Genomic DNA, 20,879 nt, shown 5'->3' with positions numbered 1-20,879 from the left:
GCACCTTCCCTCTCTCCACAGCCAGGGAATGCTTGGGGAAAAACACAATTCCAGCTTCCCAAAGGAAGCGTTCTCCACTGGAACTGAACCTGGAGTCTTCCTGGCCCAGATTCCAGAGCCTTTGCCCAGCAGTGGGGAGGGAGTGCTTGAACACAGAAGCAGCAGCACGGGAGGACATTCCTGACCAAATGCCAGCAATTTAATTCCACATTTATCTGCAATTTGTATCCGAGTCCAGCTAAACCAGCAGGAATGCAGGCCCTGGGTGCTGGAATTCAGTCCTGGTCGTGGGTCTGTGTCTGTCCCAGCCCTGAGTCTGGTTTGGGGCCAGAGCCCCCAGCATGGAATCACTTCCTCTTCATGTTCTGGAGGTGAGGTGCAGACACTTTCACCTTCCCAGGAATATTTCTTGACAAATCTGTGTCCTAGGGAACAGGGAAGAGGAGAAAGTGACCACAGCAAGAAAGCCTTTCTGGAGCACTGGGATGATCCTTTCCTTGGCCCTGGTGAGCACCCGGCAGGGAGAGAGGGGCACCAGGACATCTCCAACCTCAACTCCCAGTGCAAGCTCCTGCCCCTGCTCCAGGAATTCCCACTCCAAGCCCAGAGGGTGTCCTGGAGCTGCTGCTTTTGTCAGTCAGTGACAATGCAGAAACAGAAGGCCCAGTGCTCCTCCCACTGAGGCTCAGTTTCTCATGGTCCTTCCCAGCCTGGGCAGCAGAGCTTTCCCAGAGGAGCTGGGGAGTGTCCAAGGCCAGCCTGGAATGGGCTTGGAGCAGCCTGGGATAGTAGGAAGTGTCTCTGCCCGTGGATTTTTAAAATCCTTTCCACCCCAAACCATTGCAGGACTCTCTCACCTTCCCCAGAAGTACAGACAAACCCCACTGCTAAAAAAAACCCAACAGCACACTCAGTTTTGGCAGCATTTCCTCCCAGAATGGCACTTGTGGAGATTTTGCTGCTGCTGCTTGGCAGAGGGGACGCTGCAGGGACAGCCTCACCTTCACGCTGCGGAACAGGTCCTTCTCTCGTGCACTGGCTTCTTTGGACTGCATGAAATTGTGCAAGGCAATCTTGGCAGCTGGAAAAACACAGGGAAGAGTGAAAGCCTGGAAAAGCCTTCAGCAGGCAGAGCACAGGAAAGGACTCGGGGCTCTCACACCATACCTTTGCCCTTCTTCTGGGTGCCCGGAGTGAGCTTGACTTTGTACCTGCCCAAAGGAAAGGTTTCTGTCAATAAAACAAACTCACCACGTGCCCTCCCGGCAAGGAGCTGCCACTCACTTGTAGTTGGCCATGGCTGTGTAGGGAGCACAGATGGGCACAGCAAAGAGCAGGATGTCCTCAGGGTGGGGCTGCCCGGTCAGGGAGTCCAGCAGGGCCTCGCTCTCCTGGGGGACAAAGAGCTCCACTGGCACCAGGCCGGTGCTCAGCCCTCCCAGAGCCAGGAACAGCCAGCCTGGAAGGGCCCTTCCAAGGCAAACCATTCCATGGTTCCCTGAGCATGGAACTGGCATGGAATTGCCAAGCCAGGATCCTGTTTCATCACTAAAATCACATCCTGGGCTGGATCTTGGCTTTGGGCCAAGGGTCACCCAAAGCTCCTCCAGCAGACACCATCATCCTCCTCCATGGAGGAATTAATTTATTACCAGCCCTGGGCACCACCCACAGCCTGTCATTACACAAAAGTAATTACAGAAAAGTTTGAAGCTATTTTAGATGTAAACAAACTTCTAAACTAAAGACCGTGCACTGCTCATTGTGTCATCCTCCAGACCAGAGGCACCAAGGGCAAACATCCTTGGAGCCAGCTCTGGGTTATGGGGGACGTGGAGATGAGCAGGACAGGCAGAAAAGGAGGTTCATCATTTTTTAAATACAATTAAAGCAGGTTCAAACAGTCCTGGAGGGCTCCCCCATGCCCCAGTCCCAGCAGGAACACGGCCCCACCTCGGCCCTTACAGAACTGAGCATTTACCTCCAGTCCTGGCTGCTCCTGGTCCTGCTCCTCCTGCACACACAAACAGAGGACACGTCAGGCCTGCAGAAACCACAGAGCAGCTTCTGCCTCCCCTGTCCCCAGGACATTCTTTAACCAGCAGGCCCCATTCTCTCTGCAAAGAGAACTCATTTCACAAGCAAGGTGAGAGCAGCACTTTGCTGTGGGTGGGAGGGTGGAGTGTTTCTTTCCAGCCTCTAATTTGCCTGGCACACGCCGAGCTGGGAGGAGGAGATGGAGCTCAGAGACAGCAAATGCCAGCAGCAGGGCTGGAGCTCGGCTACACCTGGCTGAGGGAGAGCTGCTGGATCAGCGGGAGCCTCGGGACTGCTCCGAGCCCCAGCTCTGGCTGTGCTGGGAACAGGATCAGCACAGGGATTGCTGCAGGGCTTTGGGCTGCTCTGGGAATCCACTGGGCTCCCCGAGCCCTGGCAGCAGACACAGAGCTCTCCACAGCACCCAAAATCCAAGGGGAGCTGCTCAGGAGAGCCCCAGCAAGGACACACATGGACAGGTGAGGAGAGAGATGCTCACCTTCTCACCCTGTTCCTCACCTTGTCCTCCTGCAGCTCATCCAGGCCTGGCTCCTGTGCCTCGTGCAGCACAATTCCTGCTGGGAGGGTCTCCTTGCCCCCTCCTGCTGCGTGACGCAGGGGTTTGGTTTTCTGCTGTTGCTTCTTTGCTGCCTCTTCTTTTGTCTTCCCCTTCTTCCCTTTTTTCCCTTTGTCCTCCCTGTTGGAGCCTGCAGACTGTGGTGACACAGGTGGTCAGGGCTGGTGACCAGATCACCACACCCCGGGGGAAGCACAACTCCCCCCTCACCCCCAGCAGCTTCATGATGAGCTCCCGGTCCTCCTCGTCCTGGTCCCTGTACTTCTCCTTCATCTTCTTCATTTTACTCTGCAGGAGCAAACACCAACAGCTTCAGCAGTGACAGCCTTTAGCAGAGTGCTGCAAGCACAGATGCTGACCCCAATGCTCCTTCCTTCCCAGTATCCCAAATTCTTTGAGTTCACCAGTAAGCAAGGGACTGGTTCCAGAAGCACCACCCCAGCAGCCCTGGGTGTCTGGGAAATGTGGGACTGCTGTCCACGTCCCCCTGCTCCCTGCCCACCTTCTGGCCCCGCTTGATGGGCTGAGGGGCTGGAGCTGCCTTGTGGCAGTTGGGAGCAGCCAGGGGCTGTGTCTCTGTCTCTGTCTCCTTCTGCTTCTCTTCAGACAGCTCCAAGTTCTCTGAGTTGTTCTGCTGCTTCTTTTTCTTCATTTCTCTAAGGAGAACAATGACAACATCCTCATTTGTTGTGATGAGAGAGGCTGCTGCTCTCCCGACAGCATTCCCACCCTGCTTCCCTGTCACAGGGATCCAGAGGAATTCTGGAAGCAGCTCCTCCTCAGAAAAACCTCTCCAGCCCATGAGTAAAACTGTTCCCAGCCAGCATTCCCAAAGGACAGGAGCAGCACCTCACCCTGGAAATGCAGGATGGGCAATGGGCATGGACTGGAGTGGGTACAGATGTGCCAGGACATGGGGAGGGAATGGGGAAGAAGCATTTTTCCAGAGCAGCTGTGGCTGCCCCTGGATCCCTGGCAGTGCCCAAGGCCAGGCTGGACAGGGCTTGGAGCAGCCTGGGATGGTGGAAGATGTCCCAGCCATGGCAGGGGTGGATTGGGATGGGATTTAAGGTCCCTTCCAACCCAAACCATCCTGGGGCTCTGGGATTCCCTGGAACACCCACTGGCCTCACCTCCTCTCCTTGGCAGAGAGATGCCTCCGGCCCTGGGCCCTGCTGTCACCCTGAGGAGGGAAAGGCAGTTTAGGGCAGATCCTGCCCAGCAGCTCCCACTGCTCTGGGCCACCCACTGGAGCTGGGACCTTACCAAGTTGGGCTCTTCCTCTTTGGGGATGATTTTCTGCAGGGACCTGTGGGGAGGTGGAAAAGGAGCTCATCAGCAGATGTAGGGCAGCTCACCATGGACACACCAACCACAGCCCAAACTTCAGCAGCTTGGTTCTAACTCTCAGCTTTCTAGAGCTTGGCAATCCCAGCTTTGGTGACTGGAAAAGGCAGGAACACTGGGATTCACTTTAGAAAACAATCTTTGCTCTCTGCCAGCTCCTCTCTCACACACACAAGTAACAAACACAGCCTGGGCACCAAGGGAGCCCCAGTGTGCAGCTTCCCATGAGCACCCACCCAATCCCTGCTCCCTGCACCCTCTAAGGAGCCCCAGGACAACAGGGAGCTGAGCTCATCCCAGGGTCTCAGCAGAGCAGAGGCTGCTCAGGGCTCAGTTCTCAGCATTCCCATTGCTGAGCATGGAAGGAAGGGATGGCAGTGCATCCCAGCCTTGTCCTGCCAGTGTTTCAGGAGACCCTCAGGTGCCCCAGCTGCTGCTCCTCTCACCTCTGGGGCTGAAGGTGTGACAGGTCAATTGTGGTGTCTGGATAATTCACCTCTTCCTCCTTCACTTCCCTCTGGGGCTCTGTGTGTTCCTCCTCAGAGTCTCCATCGTCCTCCTCGGATTCAGCCTCTGGAGCAGGAGTGTTCCCTCCTCCCTGCTCAGCAATGCCTTCACCATGGCTGCTCTCAGCTGTGGCTTCCTCAGCCTCTGGAGCTTCCTCAGCCTCTGGAGCTTCCTCAGCCTCTGGAGCTTCCTCAGCCTCGGCTTTTTCCTCCTCACTGCTGCTGTCTCCTCCATCTGGGGCATCCAGGGCAGGAAAACACAGGAATACCAAACTGATCCATCATCCCAGGATGGTTTGGGTTGGAAGGGACATTAAATCCCATCCAGTGCCACCCCTGCCATGGCAGGGACACTTCCACTGTCCCAGGCTGCTCCAGGCCCTGCCCAGCCTGGCCTTGGGCACTGCCAGGGATCACAGCTGCTCTGGGAACCTCCCCACCCTCCCAGCCAGGAATTCCACCCCAATATCCCATCCATCCCTGCACCCTGGCAGTGTGAAACCATTTCCTTTGTCCTATCAGTGATGCACACTCTGGGATCACCCAGAGCCTGAAGGATCCCCCAGCAGCAGCCACAGCACCCCCTCAGTACCTAAAAGCTCCACCTCCTCAGCCACCAGCTCACTGGCACTGCTGGAAACCGTGTCCAGATCCTCATCCTGGACTTTGACCTTCCTCTCCTCCCGGTGCCTCCAGACACAGCTCTCATCCACCTAAAAACGAGGAGCCTCTGGGTCAGGCCTGGCGATGCTCACACAACTCAGCTTTTGTTTCCCTTTCTAGCACTTTCTGCCATCAAAATTAAACCAGACCCAAGTGTGCCAACCTCACGAGTCAGGGTGACACAGAGAAATGCTCAGATTCCAAACAGAGCTGGGGTAACAACCCTGGCAGAGGCAGGAAGCTCCAGAGTCTGTTTGGGATGCAGACAGTGCACACTGGGCTGAGATGGAAATTAAAGCAGAGTCATTATCAGCAAGAAGCTTTTTATGGGATTTTTACCAGTGGGAAAAGAAGTAATTGGGAATACACTGATAAGCAAGATGCAGAAAATAAACCTCCTGCAGCTCAAAGCAAATTACAAAAGCCAGCAGGAGCTGCATGGGAAAAGCTGTACCTTAAACAAGAAGCTGAAGCCCATCATCAGATAGGAAGGTGGAAGGAAATTCTTTTTCCCTGAAAAACAAAGGGAGAGTCTCATGAGGAGGTTTAGCAGCCATGCTGCAGGATGTACTTCCAAAATTCATTTTTATTAGAGGCTTCAGGCTACCAAAAAATTACACTGGGGCTCATTTTATCTCTGGGATGAGAACAGAACTCAAAAGCAGCTGAGTTAATGAACTTCTGCCCAGGGCTCAGCTCAAAACTGCTGCTGCAGCTGCCTGATACTCAGACCAAGCCATTCCCAACAGACTTCTGGGAGAAGAGTGGGATCTGCTGCCACTGTAGGACAGCCCAGAACCTTTGGGAAAACATCCCATTCCCACTGTTCCCTTGTGCCTCACCTCGGATCATGAAGCTACCAGTAGTGAGATACTCTCCCGTGGGGGCAGTTTTAGAAACCTAAAAGAAAACCACGATAAACTGTAAAAAAATCTCTATGACAGAAGGCCAACATCAGGTGACAACAGCACCAAGAGAAACACTGGCTCAGCAGGAGCTGAACTCCTGGTAGCAGCTCTGCAGGACTCCATATCCAAGGGGCTCTTCCTCTCCTTTGTAGGAAATTTTCCTAAGCGATGCTTCAACCCAGTCACAGCCTACCAGCACAGTGTTTTAGGAGTCCTGGGTGAGTAACTCAGGAAATAAACCCAGGATAGACTCAGGAGCATTCAGGGAATAATGATGCCTTGTGCAGGCTACGCCGTAGAGCAGAGGCAGGATGAAGCTAAAGAATGAAGCAGGTATTTATTCAAAGGATCTCCTCCATGGATCCACCTTGGGCAGCACCAGAGCCCAGCCAGGGCTGCACCCAAATGACCCAAAATGGTCCCAAAATGCACGAGCGCTCCCGGGGGCTCTCCCTGGGATCAGTTCTGCTCCATTGGCACCTTGGAGTTCATTGTCCCATTCCAGCTTCAGCCCAGGCAGTCCCACCCTGCTTGTTTTTCTCTCTCCAGCCCACGGTGTTTGTGCTCCTGGGCTGAGATTTGAATCATTTGTCCTTGGTGCCCAGCTGGAGCAGGAATTGTTTTGTCTCCCTGCTCTGTGCAGAGAGCTCAGCACCCCCTGGTATGGAGCCTAGACCCATACACTAAAGCAGCACAGAGTGTGAAAATATAAAAGACAAAACCTGAGACAAGAAAACCAGCCCGCCTTTGGTGAGAGCCCCACAGCCTTGCTTCGATGCACACCCTGGGCCCTGTCTGGGCTCACCCCCAGCTCCCAGGGGGGCTGTGCTGTGCCTGACGTGCTCACCTGGCTGTGGGACACCCACCAGGCGCTGGTGACCACGCGGGCGTCCCAGGCAGCGCTGTAGCACAGGGCCATGGTCCCCGCCTCCGTCAGCGTCCGCGGCGGGATGGGCTCACCTGCAACACCCGGCACAGCAGCAGCCATCAAACCTGCCCACACCAGCTTGGGGGCTTCCCATGGCTGATTGCCATCCCAAGGGAAGGCACGGCCAGCTCCTGTCCCCAGGGCCCCACAGGTACCTGAGGGGTTCTTGATCACGCAGCTGGTGGCTCCGTGCAGATCGGCGTGCACGTAGATGTCCCCTAGGAAAGAGGAGACTTCCCTCAGATCCACACACCCCTGGAGCCAGGGAAGTCTCTGATGTTAGATGGAAATGCCTGGTCTGGCTGCAAGGGGCAGGGTGGGGACACAGAAGCCTTTTGGTCCATCCTTGTCCCAGGGGGAATCAGCTCCTCTGCTCCTGAGGGGAGCCCAGCCAAGCTGCTCTCGCCCCATAGCACCAGAGTGTGGCAGCACATTTCTCTCCCTCTCAGGATTTTCACAGAGGTGCACAGAGAGAAATGAAAGAGAAAACTATTTCTATTGCTGCTCCTTGTTTTCCCATGTGGAATGTGTTTGGAGAATTGTTTCCCTGGAGTGATTGCTTGGTTGGATTCTGGTGAGGATTGTTTGAGCTGATGGCCAATCCAACCCACCTGGGGCTGGGCTCAGAGAGGGTCATGAGTTGTGTTAGAGAAAGTAGTATGTAGTTTTAGTATCCTCCTTTTATATAGTATATTAATGTATTTTATCATAGTTATAATAAAGAAATAATTCAGCCTTCTGAATTGAGTCAGACATCGTCATTTCTTCCCATTGGGTTTGCCTGCATTTACAATACCAGAGGGATTCCCATGACCAAAATTCCCTTTGATCCAAGGCCCAGCTCAAGGACAAAGCAGAGAGACCTTCCCAAGTCACTCCTGGACACTCACAGGAGTGGGAAAGAGGAGGGAACCCCCACAAGGGCTCACCTGGTTTGAGGTAGCGCTTCACGATCAGCTCGTTCTGCTGCTGATCCCTGCCAGCAATCACCAGGTAATTCTCAGAGCTGATGAACCACAGGAACTTCTCAAACCTGCCAAATGTCAGCAAATCCTCAGTGTGAGTAACACCTGGAACTAACAGAACATTGCACAGGTGGTTTTTGATAACAAACTCAAAATATCCATCTCAGCACCTACAATTGATGAGACTGAAAGTATTTTTACTTCCATCCACAGGCCTGGGACATAAAAAGAATGTATGGGGCAACTACAGCATCACTGGCAATGAGATTTGGAGATGGAACAAGCAGCACAACCTTCCTATTTATTTTTATTTTAATAATTCAGTCATTAGGTGATTAAAAACCTTGAGGTTTTGTTCCACTTGTTTGTTGTTTTTTAAAGCACAGAAGCCCAGAATGGTTTGGGTTGGAAGGAACCTTAAAGATCATCACACCTCCCACTGTCCCAGGCTGCTCCAGGCCATGTCCAGCCTGGCCTTGGACACTTCCAGGGACGTGGCAGCCACGGCTCCTCCAGGCTGCTGTCCCTGGGAACCATTCTGGGATCCTCTGACTTTGAGAAGAACCTTTAAGGAGACTCCATCCAAAGTGCAGTGCTCAGAAATCCTAAAGAGCTCCTGCTAAGCCAGGGAGGATCCATCCTGACACAGGGCGTGAGAGAAGGATGCTGGAGCTGTACTTGCCAATAGACCTTTCTGGCCTTCTGGATGGTGGTGACAGTCTGAACTTCCCTCAGGGTTTGCTTTGTCTTCTTCTCAGCTGATTTAAAAGCCTGTTTGGACAGAAAGCACCATCACCATCCAGCAGGAACCACAGAATTCCCCACTGAACACTGAAATTTGGTAGGAAATGGCTCTGGGCTTGATCACGGTGCAGGCTCCACCCAGCCCTGCTCTTAAAACTCTGCAGAGCTGCTCCCTGAAATGATCAGCTCTTGGATTGGAAGGATTTCCACTGATTGTCCACTCTAAGTCCTGGTCTGTCAGCATCTCCACCTGCTCTGAGTATTCCCAAGGAGGATCCATCAGGGATGTGCAATCCTCCACTGAGCTCCAAATGTCAAGAATAAAACAACCCTGGGTGATTGGTTTTCCTTTCATGTTTTGTTAGGGCTGCTCAGATCAGGTCAGGATTTCCCTTTTAAATATCTTCTAAAATACAAGGGGAAAAAATACCTTTTCTGCAGCTTCCACTGTCTTCTGAGTTTTCTTAGCTGCATGTCTTTTGTGATCATAGTACCTGTGAAATACAAGTGATTGAAATCCTAGCACATCCACTCCTTTGTCCTTATCCCACTCATCCCAGGCCTCTTGTTCCAGGGGCAGAACTGGAAAATTCAATCACTGTGAGCCACAGAGCAGCTGCTCTGCACCAGGGCAATTCCCATCCCAGAGCTCAGGACAAGCTGCTATTTCAATTTTTAACAAGATATCCCAAAAACCTTCCTCCTGCAATATTATCACTAACAACTGCACACCCAGAGATTTTTTCCCTACAAAAACATCTATTTACTGAAAAATCTTACTTTTTGGCATTGGCATAGGCAGACAAATTGAGATCAACATCAACCAATGAGGGTTTGTTTTTCTGAGGTTTCTTCAACTGTTTGGTTTTATTCTTTTTCTTTTTTCCCTTTGGTTCTTCTGTTTCTTCCTTCTCTACGTCAGCATCGTCCTCCTCCTCTTCCTCTTCAGATAACACATAGGGGTTCCTAAAAACACACAACATCAGATGATTAAGATAAGAGGACTGGTTAATTTTTAATCCTTGGTGCAATGTGCTCTTAGTTTACTTCTCTCAGAAGTTTAGAAATGGCCCAAGGAGCCCCTAAACCCTTCACACTGTGCAGACACAGGAAGCTTCATGTGCCAATCCTTTTTTGTCTTGGAGTCAGCCACATTTGGGAGGGAAAAAGAAAACAAAAGCAGAAGATAAAGACCCAATTTTTCCAATCCAAGGAACTGACTGCAAACAAGTTTATTCTATAAACTGCCATTTCTGAAAGTAAGGTAACCAAAAATCCACGGGTTAACTTTGCCGCATCCCAGCTTTTATACCAAAACTTTTGGGTATGAAAAAGCCGTTTTGGGGTATTTTTAAACCCTTAAGCTCCTGATGCAGTGCACTCACCTCAGCAGCATGGTTATGTGGTTTGTCTGCAGCTTTAACTCTTTGATTGCCGTGGCCACGGGGTCCCCCTGGGCCTGGGCCTCCTTGACGATGGCGCCGATCTCGGTCCAGTCGATCTGGTTGGCCAGGGCGCTGCGCACCACCTGGATGGCCCTGTCCACCACCGCCAGGTTCATCTCTATCAGCTCTCCCTTCAGCTTGTCAGCTTCCTTAGGGAAAGGAGGAGCTTGGAGCACTGCAGCCAAACGCCTGCTCAGCAGCAGTTTTGGTAAAAATGGAAGCAACGGTGAAGAAATCCAAGGATGGACTGAAGTGGTGGCACAGGAGAAGATCCAACTCCAGTGCTGCCAACCCCTGGAAGTGTTCCAGGCCAGGCTGCAGCGCCTGGGATAGTGGAAGGTGTCTCTGCCCCTGGAGCTGGATGGGATTGAAGTTCCCTCCCAACCAAACCATCCCATGGTGGTGTGATTATGCATTTTTTAAAATTAAAACCCAAAATCTGTCTTACCTGAGCCTGCTGGAGAGCTTCCAGTCTGTGCTCATGGTCCCTACGGACATTTTCAAGTTTCTTCAAGGCTTGTTTTTCCTTTTAAATACAAGATGGCAAAAAAAATTATATTAAAATATATTTATATTTATATATAGAAGTGATTACCTGATGCCATTACCAAGTGGCATCAGGTAATCACTGCAAGAAGCAAGAGAAGCCTCTGGAGGCATCCCAGCTGCCCAGGCCTGGACCAGAACACACCTGCTGCAAGGCCTTCAGATCAATCTTCTGCCCCTCCAGCTTGGAGTAGAACTCATCTGTTGCCTGCAAGAGACATCAGGTTGCAGAATGCCCAGGCTGGCCTGACTCAGAGCAGGCACAGAGGGCCCCTGCAAAGGGCTGCAAAGCTCTAAAGGAGGTGATAGAGGCTGAGACAACCTCCAGGAGCTTTCTCCATTTCCCTTCCCGTGGGATGAGTCCAGCAGGACACTCAGGGCTGAGTCTCACTGCAACCACAGAATGAAAACAGTGGCCAAGCAATGGCTCATCTTTTTGCTAAGAAATGATGGAAAAGCTGCTTTGGTTCAGATTAAGTGGTTGCAAAGCCAGATCTGTCTGCCCTGAATCCCTGCTGCTTCACTGGGTCTCTTAAAAAAGCACAAAGACCCAGAATGCCTAAGAACTGCTCCTGGGAATTTGGGAATTGGGAATTCCTGGCTGGGCTGGAATTCCCAGAGCAGCTGTGGCTGCCCCTGGATCCCTGGAAGTGCCCAAGGCCAGGCTGGACACTGAGGCTGGAGCAGCCTGGGACAGTGGAGGTGTCCCTGCCATGGCAGGGGTGGCACTGGGTGGGTTTTGAGTCCCTTCCAGGCCAAACCATTGTGGGATTCTGTGATCAGTGGAGGAGATGACAGAAATTCAGGCAGGAAGCAGGGAAGAAGCATGGAGTGGGAATTCTGGAGATCAAGGTCAAGAACAAGAGGCAGTTAATTAGTTCAGATGTTCGTGAGTCAAGGACCAGAAAGGACAGTCAAGGACCAAGGAAACACCAAACAAAAGGCCTGAGGCTTTCAGAGCAGGAACAGGAGGAGTGTAAATGTGGTGCCTGCCACAACTGTTAACTCCAGAGACAGCTCAGATTGCAGCTCCCCAGAACAAAACATCTCGGGGTCTGAAAAGCTTCCACCTCCCTCACAGGTTCCACCCTCCAGGATCTGAGCTCAGGAGCCAGCACTGCCCAGCTGCAGCCCAAAGGCCCTGCTGGGGTTGGCTTCTTCTCATCAAACATTTATCCAGAAAATGATTCACCCCTTCCAAGGTCTGTGCTTTCATTACCCACCCCTGCACTATGTTTTAATTACTCTTTTTAGCAGCAGTCAATTCAAGCACTTAAGTACAGCATCAGCAAAAGCACTGTACCTTATTGAATGAGTCAAATTCCAAGTAGGGACATTTTGAATGTTGAGAAAACAAGAAAGGATGAAATTCCTCATATCTGTAAAATACACATTTGATATTATCACCTGAAAATGAATTTCTGTTATGCAGACTAGTAGAAACAAAGGAAGGAATACTTCAAATATTTACGTGTAGATATCTTCTGCTGGTTTATCTGGTTCCAGACTTGGCTTTTTCTCCCTTTTCTGGATAACATAACCCTGAAAGAAGACAAAAATATAATTTGTCTGTGGAAAGGTTTAGGTATCATCAATTAGTAATTCCAGCAGGGAACCTTGTGCCTGACCCCACTGGCTTGTCTTGACTCCAGTTTTTTCTGGAAAAAGAAGTGAACTTCCAGCCCTCAGAACTATCCCATAAATGCAGAGTTTCTGTGTAGGATTTATTACAGAACCTACTAAACTCCAAGTGCAAATCTCCCAGGATTTCTACAATCTGCCTGTGCATTATTTAATTGCTGTCCAGCCCGTGGAAAGAAGCAATTTCCATTCCACATCAGCACCTGACACCCAGGAATAAAATCCACAGCTGGGAACAGCAGAAATTGGGTTTTCCTGAGCAATTCCTGCTTGCCAGCTTAACTCTGCAATTCCAAATCATTGGTAACCCACCCTGGACCCACCTTTCCACTGAAGTTGTCAGTGAGGGCCATGTATTCTTCTGCTTTCTCTAGAGCTGAAAGAACCTTTTCAAGGTTTTCTGAAGAGAAAAGAGCAGAAATATTTCATCCCTGCAATTATTGCTTATTTTCAACAGGAGTCTGAGTTTACATCTGGGGAATTTTTAATATAAAAATTTATTTAGATGCTTTTTGCACATAATTATTCAAGTTTCAGGCGGAAAAAAAGACCCCACAAATAAACAGCACTTTATGAAATTACAGCTGCAGAGGGTAAAGCATAAACCAGAAGCTGTGAGAAGTTATTTTTTTACTGCACCATAATTCAGTAAGAAGGAAAAAATCCTCTGGATTTATGGCAAATATAAAATACACGAGCAAAATAAGACTGTAGGAAAATATTTTCTGATTTTATTACCTAAATCTTTAATTTCCTAATAAATGTAAAGCTGCTACTTTAGAAAATCCCCAACGTTTGCTACAAATAAAGACTTGGATGTTAATTCTTCTTGTCAAACAACCAGAACTCACCTCATGGGTGAGGTGGTGTCTCACTATAAAACCAGTTAGACTACAGGAACAATCTGATATTTTATCTCCAATTTATGCACAAATCAAGAATTTTGATGTAAACAAGGCTGGTCCCCAAGCTAAAAACATTAAAAAACAAAACCATATGGTCAGAACCATAGGTTTACTCATCTCTTTGGGGAAAAAAACACTACACAGACATAAAAATCCCCATATTTATGGCCCAGCCTTTAAAATATTACACCTTTCTTTTCCAGATGTTGATCTATTTTGACAGCTCCAGAAAACCCAGCTTCTATAAGGCAGTGCTCGATGAGAGAGGACCCATAAGCTGTTAAGAAAAAGAAATAGTGAAGGATCATCTGTAGAAAATTTGCATTAAAAACAAAAACAAAACTGGACACAAGAGTGTGAGGAGAGTGAGAAGTACCAAAAATCAGGGAAGGGGCAGGAGGGATGGGGGGTAAGGAAGAGAGGATGAGAAACAGCCAAAATTCCCACAAAGGGAAAAATGGTGGGGATTTTAGAGTGGAGCAGCTGTGCCTGGTATTTGGATCAATAACACCACGTGAGGCCAAGGTTGCAAACATGACAGGATCAGAAACACCAAATCCAGCATGGATACAGCACAACTGGGGTCAGTGGGGGACAGTAATTAGCAATTATACATTTATTATTATTATTTAGCAATAGCAATTATTTAAGAGAGCCAAGTAGAGAAAGAGAGAGAAAAGGGTGGTGGAAAAGAGAATCAAGAGATGGGGAAAGTCATGCTCAGGTGTGATTTGAGCTGCTCAGGAAATTCTGTTTGAGCAGCATTGGCAGGTCAGGAGGAAAGCCAGATTTGTTCTGGTGACCTCCAACATGACAAATTTGGTTCTGTGCTCAGGAAAACCTGACTTGACACTTACAGCTCCTGTCTGGTACCAGGATTTTGGTGCAAAATGCCCCGAGGCAGAGCTCCAGCAGAGCCCCAGCCAGGTCTCACCACTGCTGCTCAGTAAATCCCTGTTCCCCAAGGCAGGTGGGAGGGTAGGAAATGTCCCTGCCCAAGGCTGGGGGAGGAATGAGATGGGCTTTAAGGTTCCAAACCCCAATCCAAACCACTCCAGGATTCTGTGAGAAGTTATTCACGTTTTCCAGCACACACTGAGTGACCTCATTTCATCCAACAAAGCCAAATCACTTACGAAGGAGTGGGTTAAGGACCCTCTTCAGCTGCTCCCCTTTGGGTGCATTTGAGACTATTTCAGTTAACCTGCAGGGAGAAAATGGGAAGTTGCAATTCCAAAGAATAATCTGTTTTAAAACAACATTGCATTGCTTAGAAGCTACAAAACATTTTCGCTTTAAAAAATGAAAACTAAAAATGGCCTGTAATAAACTACCCACCCAAAGATTTTCACAGCTCTGGCAAATTTGGGTTTATGCCAATAAATACACCATTTATGAGCTCTGAAATTGATGGGGATTTCTGAAGGAGTTTGGAATGAGTTAGAGATGGGACCTCTGAGTTTTTTAGATAATGTGGTTTATTTTCTTATCTTCTACATGAACAAGAAAGGTGAGTTCAGCTCACATCTTCACTCCACGGATCAGAAGGTCACAAGACCCTCAGTTACAAGTATTTTTAAGGATTTATTGACCAATAAAACACTGCCAACAAGGATATTCATGTTTTTAACCCAATCCTTAAATATTTCATTTTATTGAGCCATGCTACAGCGTCAGCTTTCTTAGCCAATCATGTTATGGCACACAAACCCACAGTACTGCAGTCAAAACTCCCTTTTTACCTGTGGAACTTTTATTTCTATACCTTAATCTCTAAAACTCTAAACTTTCTTCTTCTTAATGTACTCTGCTTTAGACTACAAATCCACATTCTCACTTCTAACGCCTCAGTCTGGGAGCCTTTTCCAAGGTCTCAGATCAAACCCTGTGTTTAATTCTAAACTTTGGCTTACATGCCCAAAGTTCAGAGAATTCCTTGCATTTCGGACTCCAACAGAAATTGCGATTACCTGTCCAGGGTGGGCAGGGGCACAGCAGATTTGCACTGGAAACACCAAATATCAGCTGTGGAACTGGGATTACCTGTCCAGGGTGGGCAGGGGCACAGCAGCTTTTGCACTGGAAACACCAAATATCAGCTGTGGAACTGGGATTACCTGTCCAAGGTGGGCAGGGGCACAGTAGATTTGCACTGGCCACACCAAATATCAGCTGTGGAATTGGGATTACCTGTCCAGGGTGGGCAGGAGCACAGCAGCTTTGCACTGGCCATAAGAAATATCAGCTGTGGAATTGGAATTACCTGTCCAAGGTGGGCAGGGGCACAGCAGCTTTGCACTGGCCATAAGAAATATCAGATGTGGAATTGGGATTACCTGTCCAGGGTGGGCAGGGGCACAGCAGATTTGCACTGGAAACACCAAATATCGTCTGTGGAACTGGGATTACCTGTCCAGGGTGGGCAGGGGCACAGCAGATTTGCATTGGAAACACCAAATATCAGCTGTGGAATTGGAATTACCTGTCCAGGGTGGGCAGGGGCACAGCAGATTTGCACTGGCCACACCAAATATCAGCTGTGGAATTGGGATTACCTGTCCAGGGTGGGCAGGGGCACAGCAGATTTGCACTGGCCACACCAAATATCAGCTGTGGAACTGGGATTACCTGTCCAAGGTGGGCAGGGGCACAGCAGATTTGCACTGGCCACACCAAATATCAGCTGTGGAACTGGGATTACCTGCCCAGGGCGGGCAGGGGCACAGCAGATTTGCACTGGAAACACCAAATATCAGCTGTGGAATTGGGATTACCTGTCCAGGGTGGGCAGGGGCACAGCAGCTTTGGCGCTCTCCACCGGGTACCGCTCCCGGACGGCGAAGCGGAGGTCGTCGGCCTCGTCGGTGCGGAACCTCAGGATGTTCAGGATCAGGTACTCGTGGTCGGTGAGGACGACGTTGCCCTGCGAGCGGGGGGACCCTCAGCGAGGCCAGCGCGGTGTCCCGGGCCGGGGGACACGGCAGCGCTGCTCACCCTGTCGTAGAGCTCCAGGATCAGGTGGTAGGCGGCCTGCTCGCTGCCGAACTGCAGGTCCACGACGCGGTCCACGCCCAGCTGCCGCACGCTCACCAAGCGCCGCGTCCTCAAGTGCTTCCGGCACTGCGGGGCAGTTCTGCAGTTTGAGCTTTTGTGCTTTTCACACCAGGGCTGCCCCAGTGGGGAACTCTAAACTCAGCTCTCACCTGCTGTTCTCTCCCGTTTTAGCAAGGCAAAACAATTCCTGAAACTCAAGGACACCTCTGGCTCAGGCCCCGGAAAATGTAAACAGCAGTGAATTAATTACGGGGGTTTATTGTTTAATATTGGGGGTTTTTTTTTTGGTTTTTTTTGGTTTTCTGGGTTGTTTTTTTTGTGCAGGTGAATGCTTTGCCTGTGAAATAAACAGTTTTTTCACTTTTCTCTGAAAAAGTATTTTTCCTGAACCGGCTGATTGAATCTGCTTTCTAGAGAAACCCCTTTGGAGGTTCTCCCCCAAATTTGCCCTAAACCAGGACAGAGGGCAAACTTGGAGTAAGTGACTTCATTACCTGAAGCTGTAATTGGACAATTGATCTCTGATATGCAAACAGAATAACTTTTTATCTGTCTGAAACACTCGTGATTGTTGTCCCACCTGGGTGTAGCCCCTACAAGACTCCTGCACTGCCCAAGGTGTGCCCTTTGAAGGCCTTTCAATAAATAACTTCCTTTACCCCTTAACTCTGTCTAACCTCTGTTCTAGGCAGCCTCTCCAGGCATCAGAGGGGTGGGAAAAATGTCTGGGAAACATCTGGAAACACCTGGGAATGGCTTGGCTATAGAGCCCTCCTGTGGCACCAACCACTTCCAATTCGACTCAAATATCACAAGAGTAAAAATGTTGATGCTCACCAAAGTAACACCTTCATTTTTATAATTATAAATATAATTGAGCCAAATTCTTAACATTAAGACATTTTTTCCATGTTGTTTGTTTAGCTCAAGGGAGCAGCTGGTTCAAATTCTAAGAGTTTATTTTGCAAAGAAAATTGGGATTATCCCTGCATCCATCTGTGCTGTGGAAAGCCACCCTGGAGAATCTCTGCTGAGTGACTTCTGGCTGCACCCAGAGGATAAACAGATCCATGGGAGTCATCCCAGGCTGCATCCCCATGGATCCACCCATGGAGCACCTGCAGGAGCCCAGCCTGAGAGCCTGGAGCAAGGCCTGAACCCCCAGAGCTCAGCAGACTGAACAGGACTCCGGAGCACCCAGCAACTAAAAACTCACACAATCCAGCTGGAATGACAAGGATTTTACTGCAGCAACATTCTAGGAGGAATTTATAAATAAGGTTTATAAAAATTATAAATACAGTTGATAAAAGGTTTTTATAAATTTAAATATTCACTCTTTCAGGCACTGAACATCAGTGATTGTGGGAATCCAGGGCTTCCCTCTGGCTGCCCTGGGACCCTGGCAGGGGTCAGGAACCCCCCTGGACAGAGCCCCCAGAGACACTGGCTGTGATCTCTGTCCATGGAAAAGAGTTTTCAATCTTACAGGATGAATTACCAGCTCTGAGTGTCTGATATAAGTAATAATTAAGTGTGGCACGGGTACAAAAGTAAAATTTTAAGATTCTAGATTAAAAGTTCAAAAGGGACAAGATAAAAGAAATTAAGTGTGTCTTGTCCTTTTTCTCCTTCTTCATGCCCTCCATATTTCACTGTAGTTTAGGCATTTTTCTATTAGTTTAAGCTAGAAACACACTGTTCAATGTAAATAATAGATATTGGCACGTTATTGTAAATCCAGCACAGGTAGTTTGTGGTATTTAATGTTTGTACCATCCCACTGAGGGCAGAGCCCCACACGCTGCCCTGCAGGACAGAGCTGCGGCAGGGCAGCAGAACATGTTAGAGATAAACAGAATAAACAACCTTAAAAACCAACACAAACAAATTATAACTTCTTCTTTAGCAACAAGGCAAAAAAAACAAAGACTTTTTACATCTCAGAATCATCAATACCTCAAATTCCAACAAGTGACGTGACCCCAAGCCCACGTTTGCTCTTCCCTTGCCCTCAGCCAGCTGCAGGATGGGGATTCACTGGGATAATCCTTCCCTATTTTCCTGCCTCCCAGGACAGCAGGGGAGCATTCCTTGCTGACCTGCAGGCACTGCACAGACACAGAGCCAGCTGAGTTACCTTCATGGCAAAGCTGGAGGGCATCATGTTCTTGGGCCACTCGAACTCCGTCAGGTGGATGCGGATGCCGGACTCCAGCAGCAGCGTGGCCTTGCACTCCGGCCTGGGGGCAGAACAAACACAGGAGCTGCACCCCAAAACCCCCTTCCACACCAGGGTCTGCTGGATCCCACCTGGCACAGGAGCAGCCACCCCACACCCACCCCTTTGCAGTTTTCTGCAGCGTTTCCCTCTCCATATCCTATTTCCTGTGGACTTTCTGCGTAAAAATTACTGCATTTTGCCAAAAACCAGCAGAATTTCACTGAAAACAAGTCGGAAACTACTGCAGACAATTTAAAAATTCTTATTTCCACACAGCATTTGTAAAGAATTTATAAACAAAGATATTTAACGCTCTTACTTTTGCAGGCGGATGAGATAGGTCTTGTTATCCACATCATAAACATTGTTCACTCTCATTCCCAACAAGCTGCCAAAAGGAAAACAAGGAATGCTCTGGGAAATCCAAAACACAACTGGCTGGAAAATCCCAGTGCCAATTAAAGCACACAGAAGGGCAGGTTATGATAAATTACCAAGTTATGATAAATTACCAAGTTATGATAAATTACCAAGTTATGATAAATTACCAAGTTATGATAATTTACCAAGGAGTAACCAAAAGGGCAGCAAAGGAAGATTAATGGAATGAGCTGGAAGCAACAACCACAGAGAGATGGAGAAACTGCTCTTAAGACACAGCAGTTAAAGAGGGAGAAAATTAGATGGAGAGATTTATACTAATGGATAAAATGGAGAAAGCTGCCAGCTCCTGCCCGTGCTCCTCTTTGTGGCAGGGATGTAAAATGAACTGTGACACTGGAGCTCCTTGGCCAGCACAGGGCACCAGTAATCCCAGTATGGGTCTGGACTGGCCTGAGTGTGCCAGTGACTCCTTTCAGAGTGGGGCTGGACACCAGAAATGTGTCAGGATGTCAGGAGTTTCCCAGCTGGGAGATCTGGGAATGTTTCCCTGAAGAGGAGCAGAATTCAAGGAGAGCTCAGAGCCCCTTGCAGGGCCTGAAGGGCTCCAGGAGAGCTGGAGAGGGGCTGGGGACAGGGATGGAGGGACAGGACACAGGGAATGGCTCCCACTGCCAGAGGGCAGGGATGGGTGGGAGATTGGGAATTGGGAATTCCTGGCTGGGCTGGAATTGCCAGAGCAGCTGTGGCTGCCCCTGGATCCCTGGCAGTACCCAAAGCCAGGTTGGACATTGGGGCACCCTGGGACAGTGGAAGTGTCCCTGCTGTGGCTGGGGTGGATGCGATGGCAGCGGGGCTGGGGGGATGTGCAGAGGCTGAGGGGCAGAGCTGTGACAGCCACGGAGGAGCAGAGCCCCCACAGCCCTGACACTGCGGGGAGCACGGCCACGAGGAGGAGTGGGGTCAGAACCAGGACCAGAACCAGAACCAGGACCAGGACCAGGACCCGGGACAGGACCCGGTCCCACCGGGCCGGGCCGCGCTCCCCGGGGCCGCACGGGCGGGGAGTGCCGGTACCTCTGCCGCAGCTCAGCGAGCACCGCGCGGATATCGACGGTGCTGAAGCGGGACTTCATGGCGCCGGTGCCGGCCGCCGAGACCCACAGGGACCGCGGCGCCCCGGCGATCCCGGCCCGGTGATCCCGGCTCCGGCGATCCCGGCCCCTCACGGCTCCGCGCCTGCGCCCACAGGCGCTACGGGTCGCGCGCGGTGCCAATCCGCGGCGCTCCGCGGCCGCGCATGGGCTGGGGCGTGCGGGGCGGTGCCGCGCGCGGCCGGCAGGAGGCGCTGTGGGCGGGCGGCGAGCGGGGCCCGGGGGGACAAAAAAGGGTCCGGGAGTGACAGAAAAGGGTCCGGGAGAGACAAAACAGGGTTAGGGAATGACAGAAAAGGGTTCGGGAGTGACGAAAAAGGGTCTGGGAGTGACAGAAAAGGGTCTGGGAGTGACAGAAAAGGGTCCGTGTATGATCAAGGGAGAGGGCGGCGGAAGGGGGACAAAAAGGCACGCGAGAGGGTCCCGCGTGTGGCCGAAGGATGTCGCGGGTGTGGGGCAGGAAGGGTCCCGCGGGACACCTTTCATGAGTGTTTGCGGAGATGTATTATTTGAGGGGTGATTTGGGTTGAAAATTTGTATGTGTGAGTGAGCAGTGTAATGGAGCGTTGCGGGGTTGTTAGTGATTAGTGTCAGTAGGAGGCGGTGTTTTGGTGTGTGTGTTAGTGTTGGGGAAGGGGTGTTTGTGTTTTGGTGTGTGTGTTAGTGTTGGGGAAGGGGTGTTTGTGTTTTGGTGTGTGAGTGTTGGGGTGTCGGGGAGGCAAAAGAGGAGCCCGCGTGTCTCTGTATTGCCCAGGCTACGCTGGCGTGGCTATTCACAGGCGCGATCCCGCTACTGACCGCCACGGGAGCTTTGACCTGCTCCGTCTCCGACCTGGGCCGGTTCACCCCTCCTT

The 20,879-nt window shown here is 50.3% G+C and overlaps 1 protein-coding gene across 2 annotated transcripts; it reads right to left on the bottom strand.

Moving 5' to 3' along the window:
- Positions 1-177: 177 nt before the first annotated feature.
- NEMF (nuclear export mediator factor) lies at positions 178-20,134 on the bottom strand. 2 transcript variants are annotated; one of them, XM_072930603.1, is made up of 34 exons: positions 19,949-20,133; positions 18,810-18,878; positions 18,407-18,509; positions 16,207-16,332; positions 15,987-16,135; positions 14,349-14,416; positions 13,403-13,489; positions 12,631-12,707; positions 12,138-12,208; positions 11,970-12,045; positions 10,812-10,874; positions 10,569-10,646; positions 10,061-10,269; positions 9,456-9,641; positions 9,106-9,169; positions 8,614-8,702; positions 7,896-7,999; positions 7,122-7,184; positions 6,886-6,998; positions 5,973-6,030; positions 5,585-5,643; positions 5,060-5,180; positions 4,665-4,702; positions 4,408-4,628; positions 3,881-3,923; positions 3,748-3,797; positions 3,117-3,270; positions 2,825-2,902; positions 2,557-2,751; positions 1,982-2,014; positions 1,285-1,391; positions 1,168-1,211; positions 1,002-1,081; positions 178-425 (listed from the first exon to the last, which is right to left on the bottom strand). In XM_072930603.1, exons 1-34 carry the CDS (start codon positions 20,005-20,007, stop codon positions 348-350), a joined length of 3,213 nt encoding a protein of 1,070 aa, XP_072786704.1. In that variant the 5' UTR covers positions 20,008-20,133; the 3' UTR covers positions 178-347. The 2 variants fall into 2 exon arrangements, with proteins under 2 accessions (XP_072786704.1, XP_072786705.1); XM_072930604.1 differs by having other exon boundaries at positions 4,408-4,702; positions 19,949-20,134.
- Between the last annotated feature and the right edge of the window lie 745 nt (positions 20,135-20,879).

The sequence above is a fragment of the Taeniopygia guttata genome, chromosome 5 (assembly GCF_048771995.1).
Source record: "Taeniopygia guttata chromosome 5, bTaeGut7.mat, whole genome shotgun sequence".
In the NCBI taxonomy this organism is placed as follows: Eukaryota; Metazoa; Chordata; class Aves; order Passeriformes; family Estrildidae; genus Taeniopygia; species Taeniopygia guttata.
The sequence above is the reverse complement of the archived record's forward strand: the minus strand, read 5'-3'. Positions and strand labels throughout refer to the sequence as shown.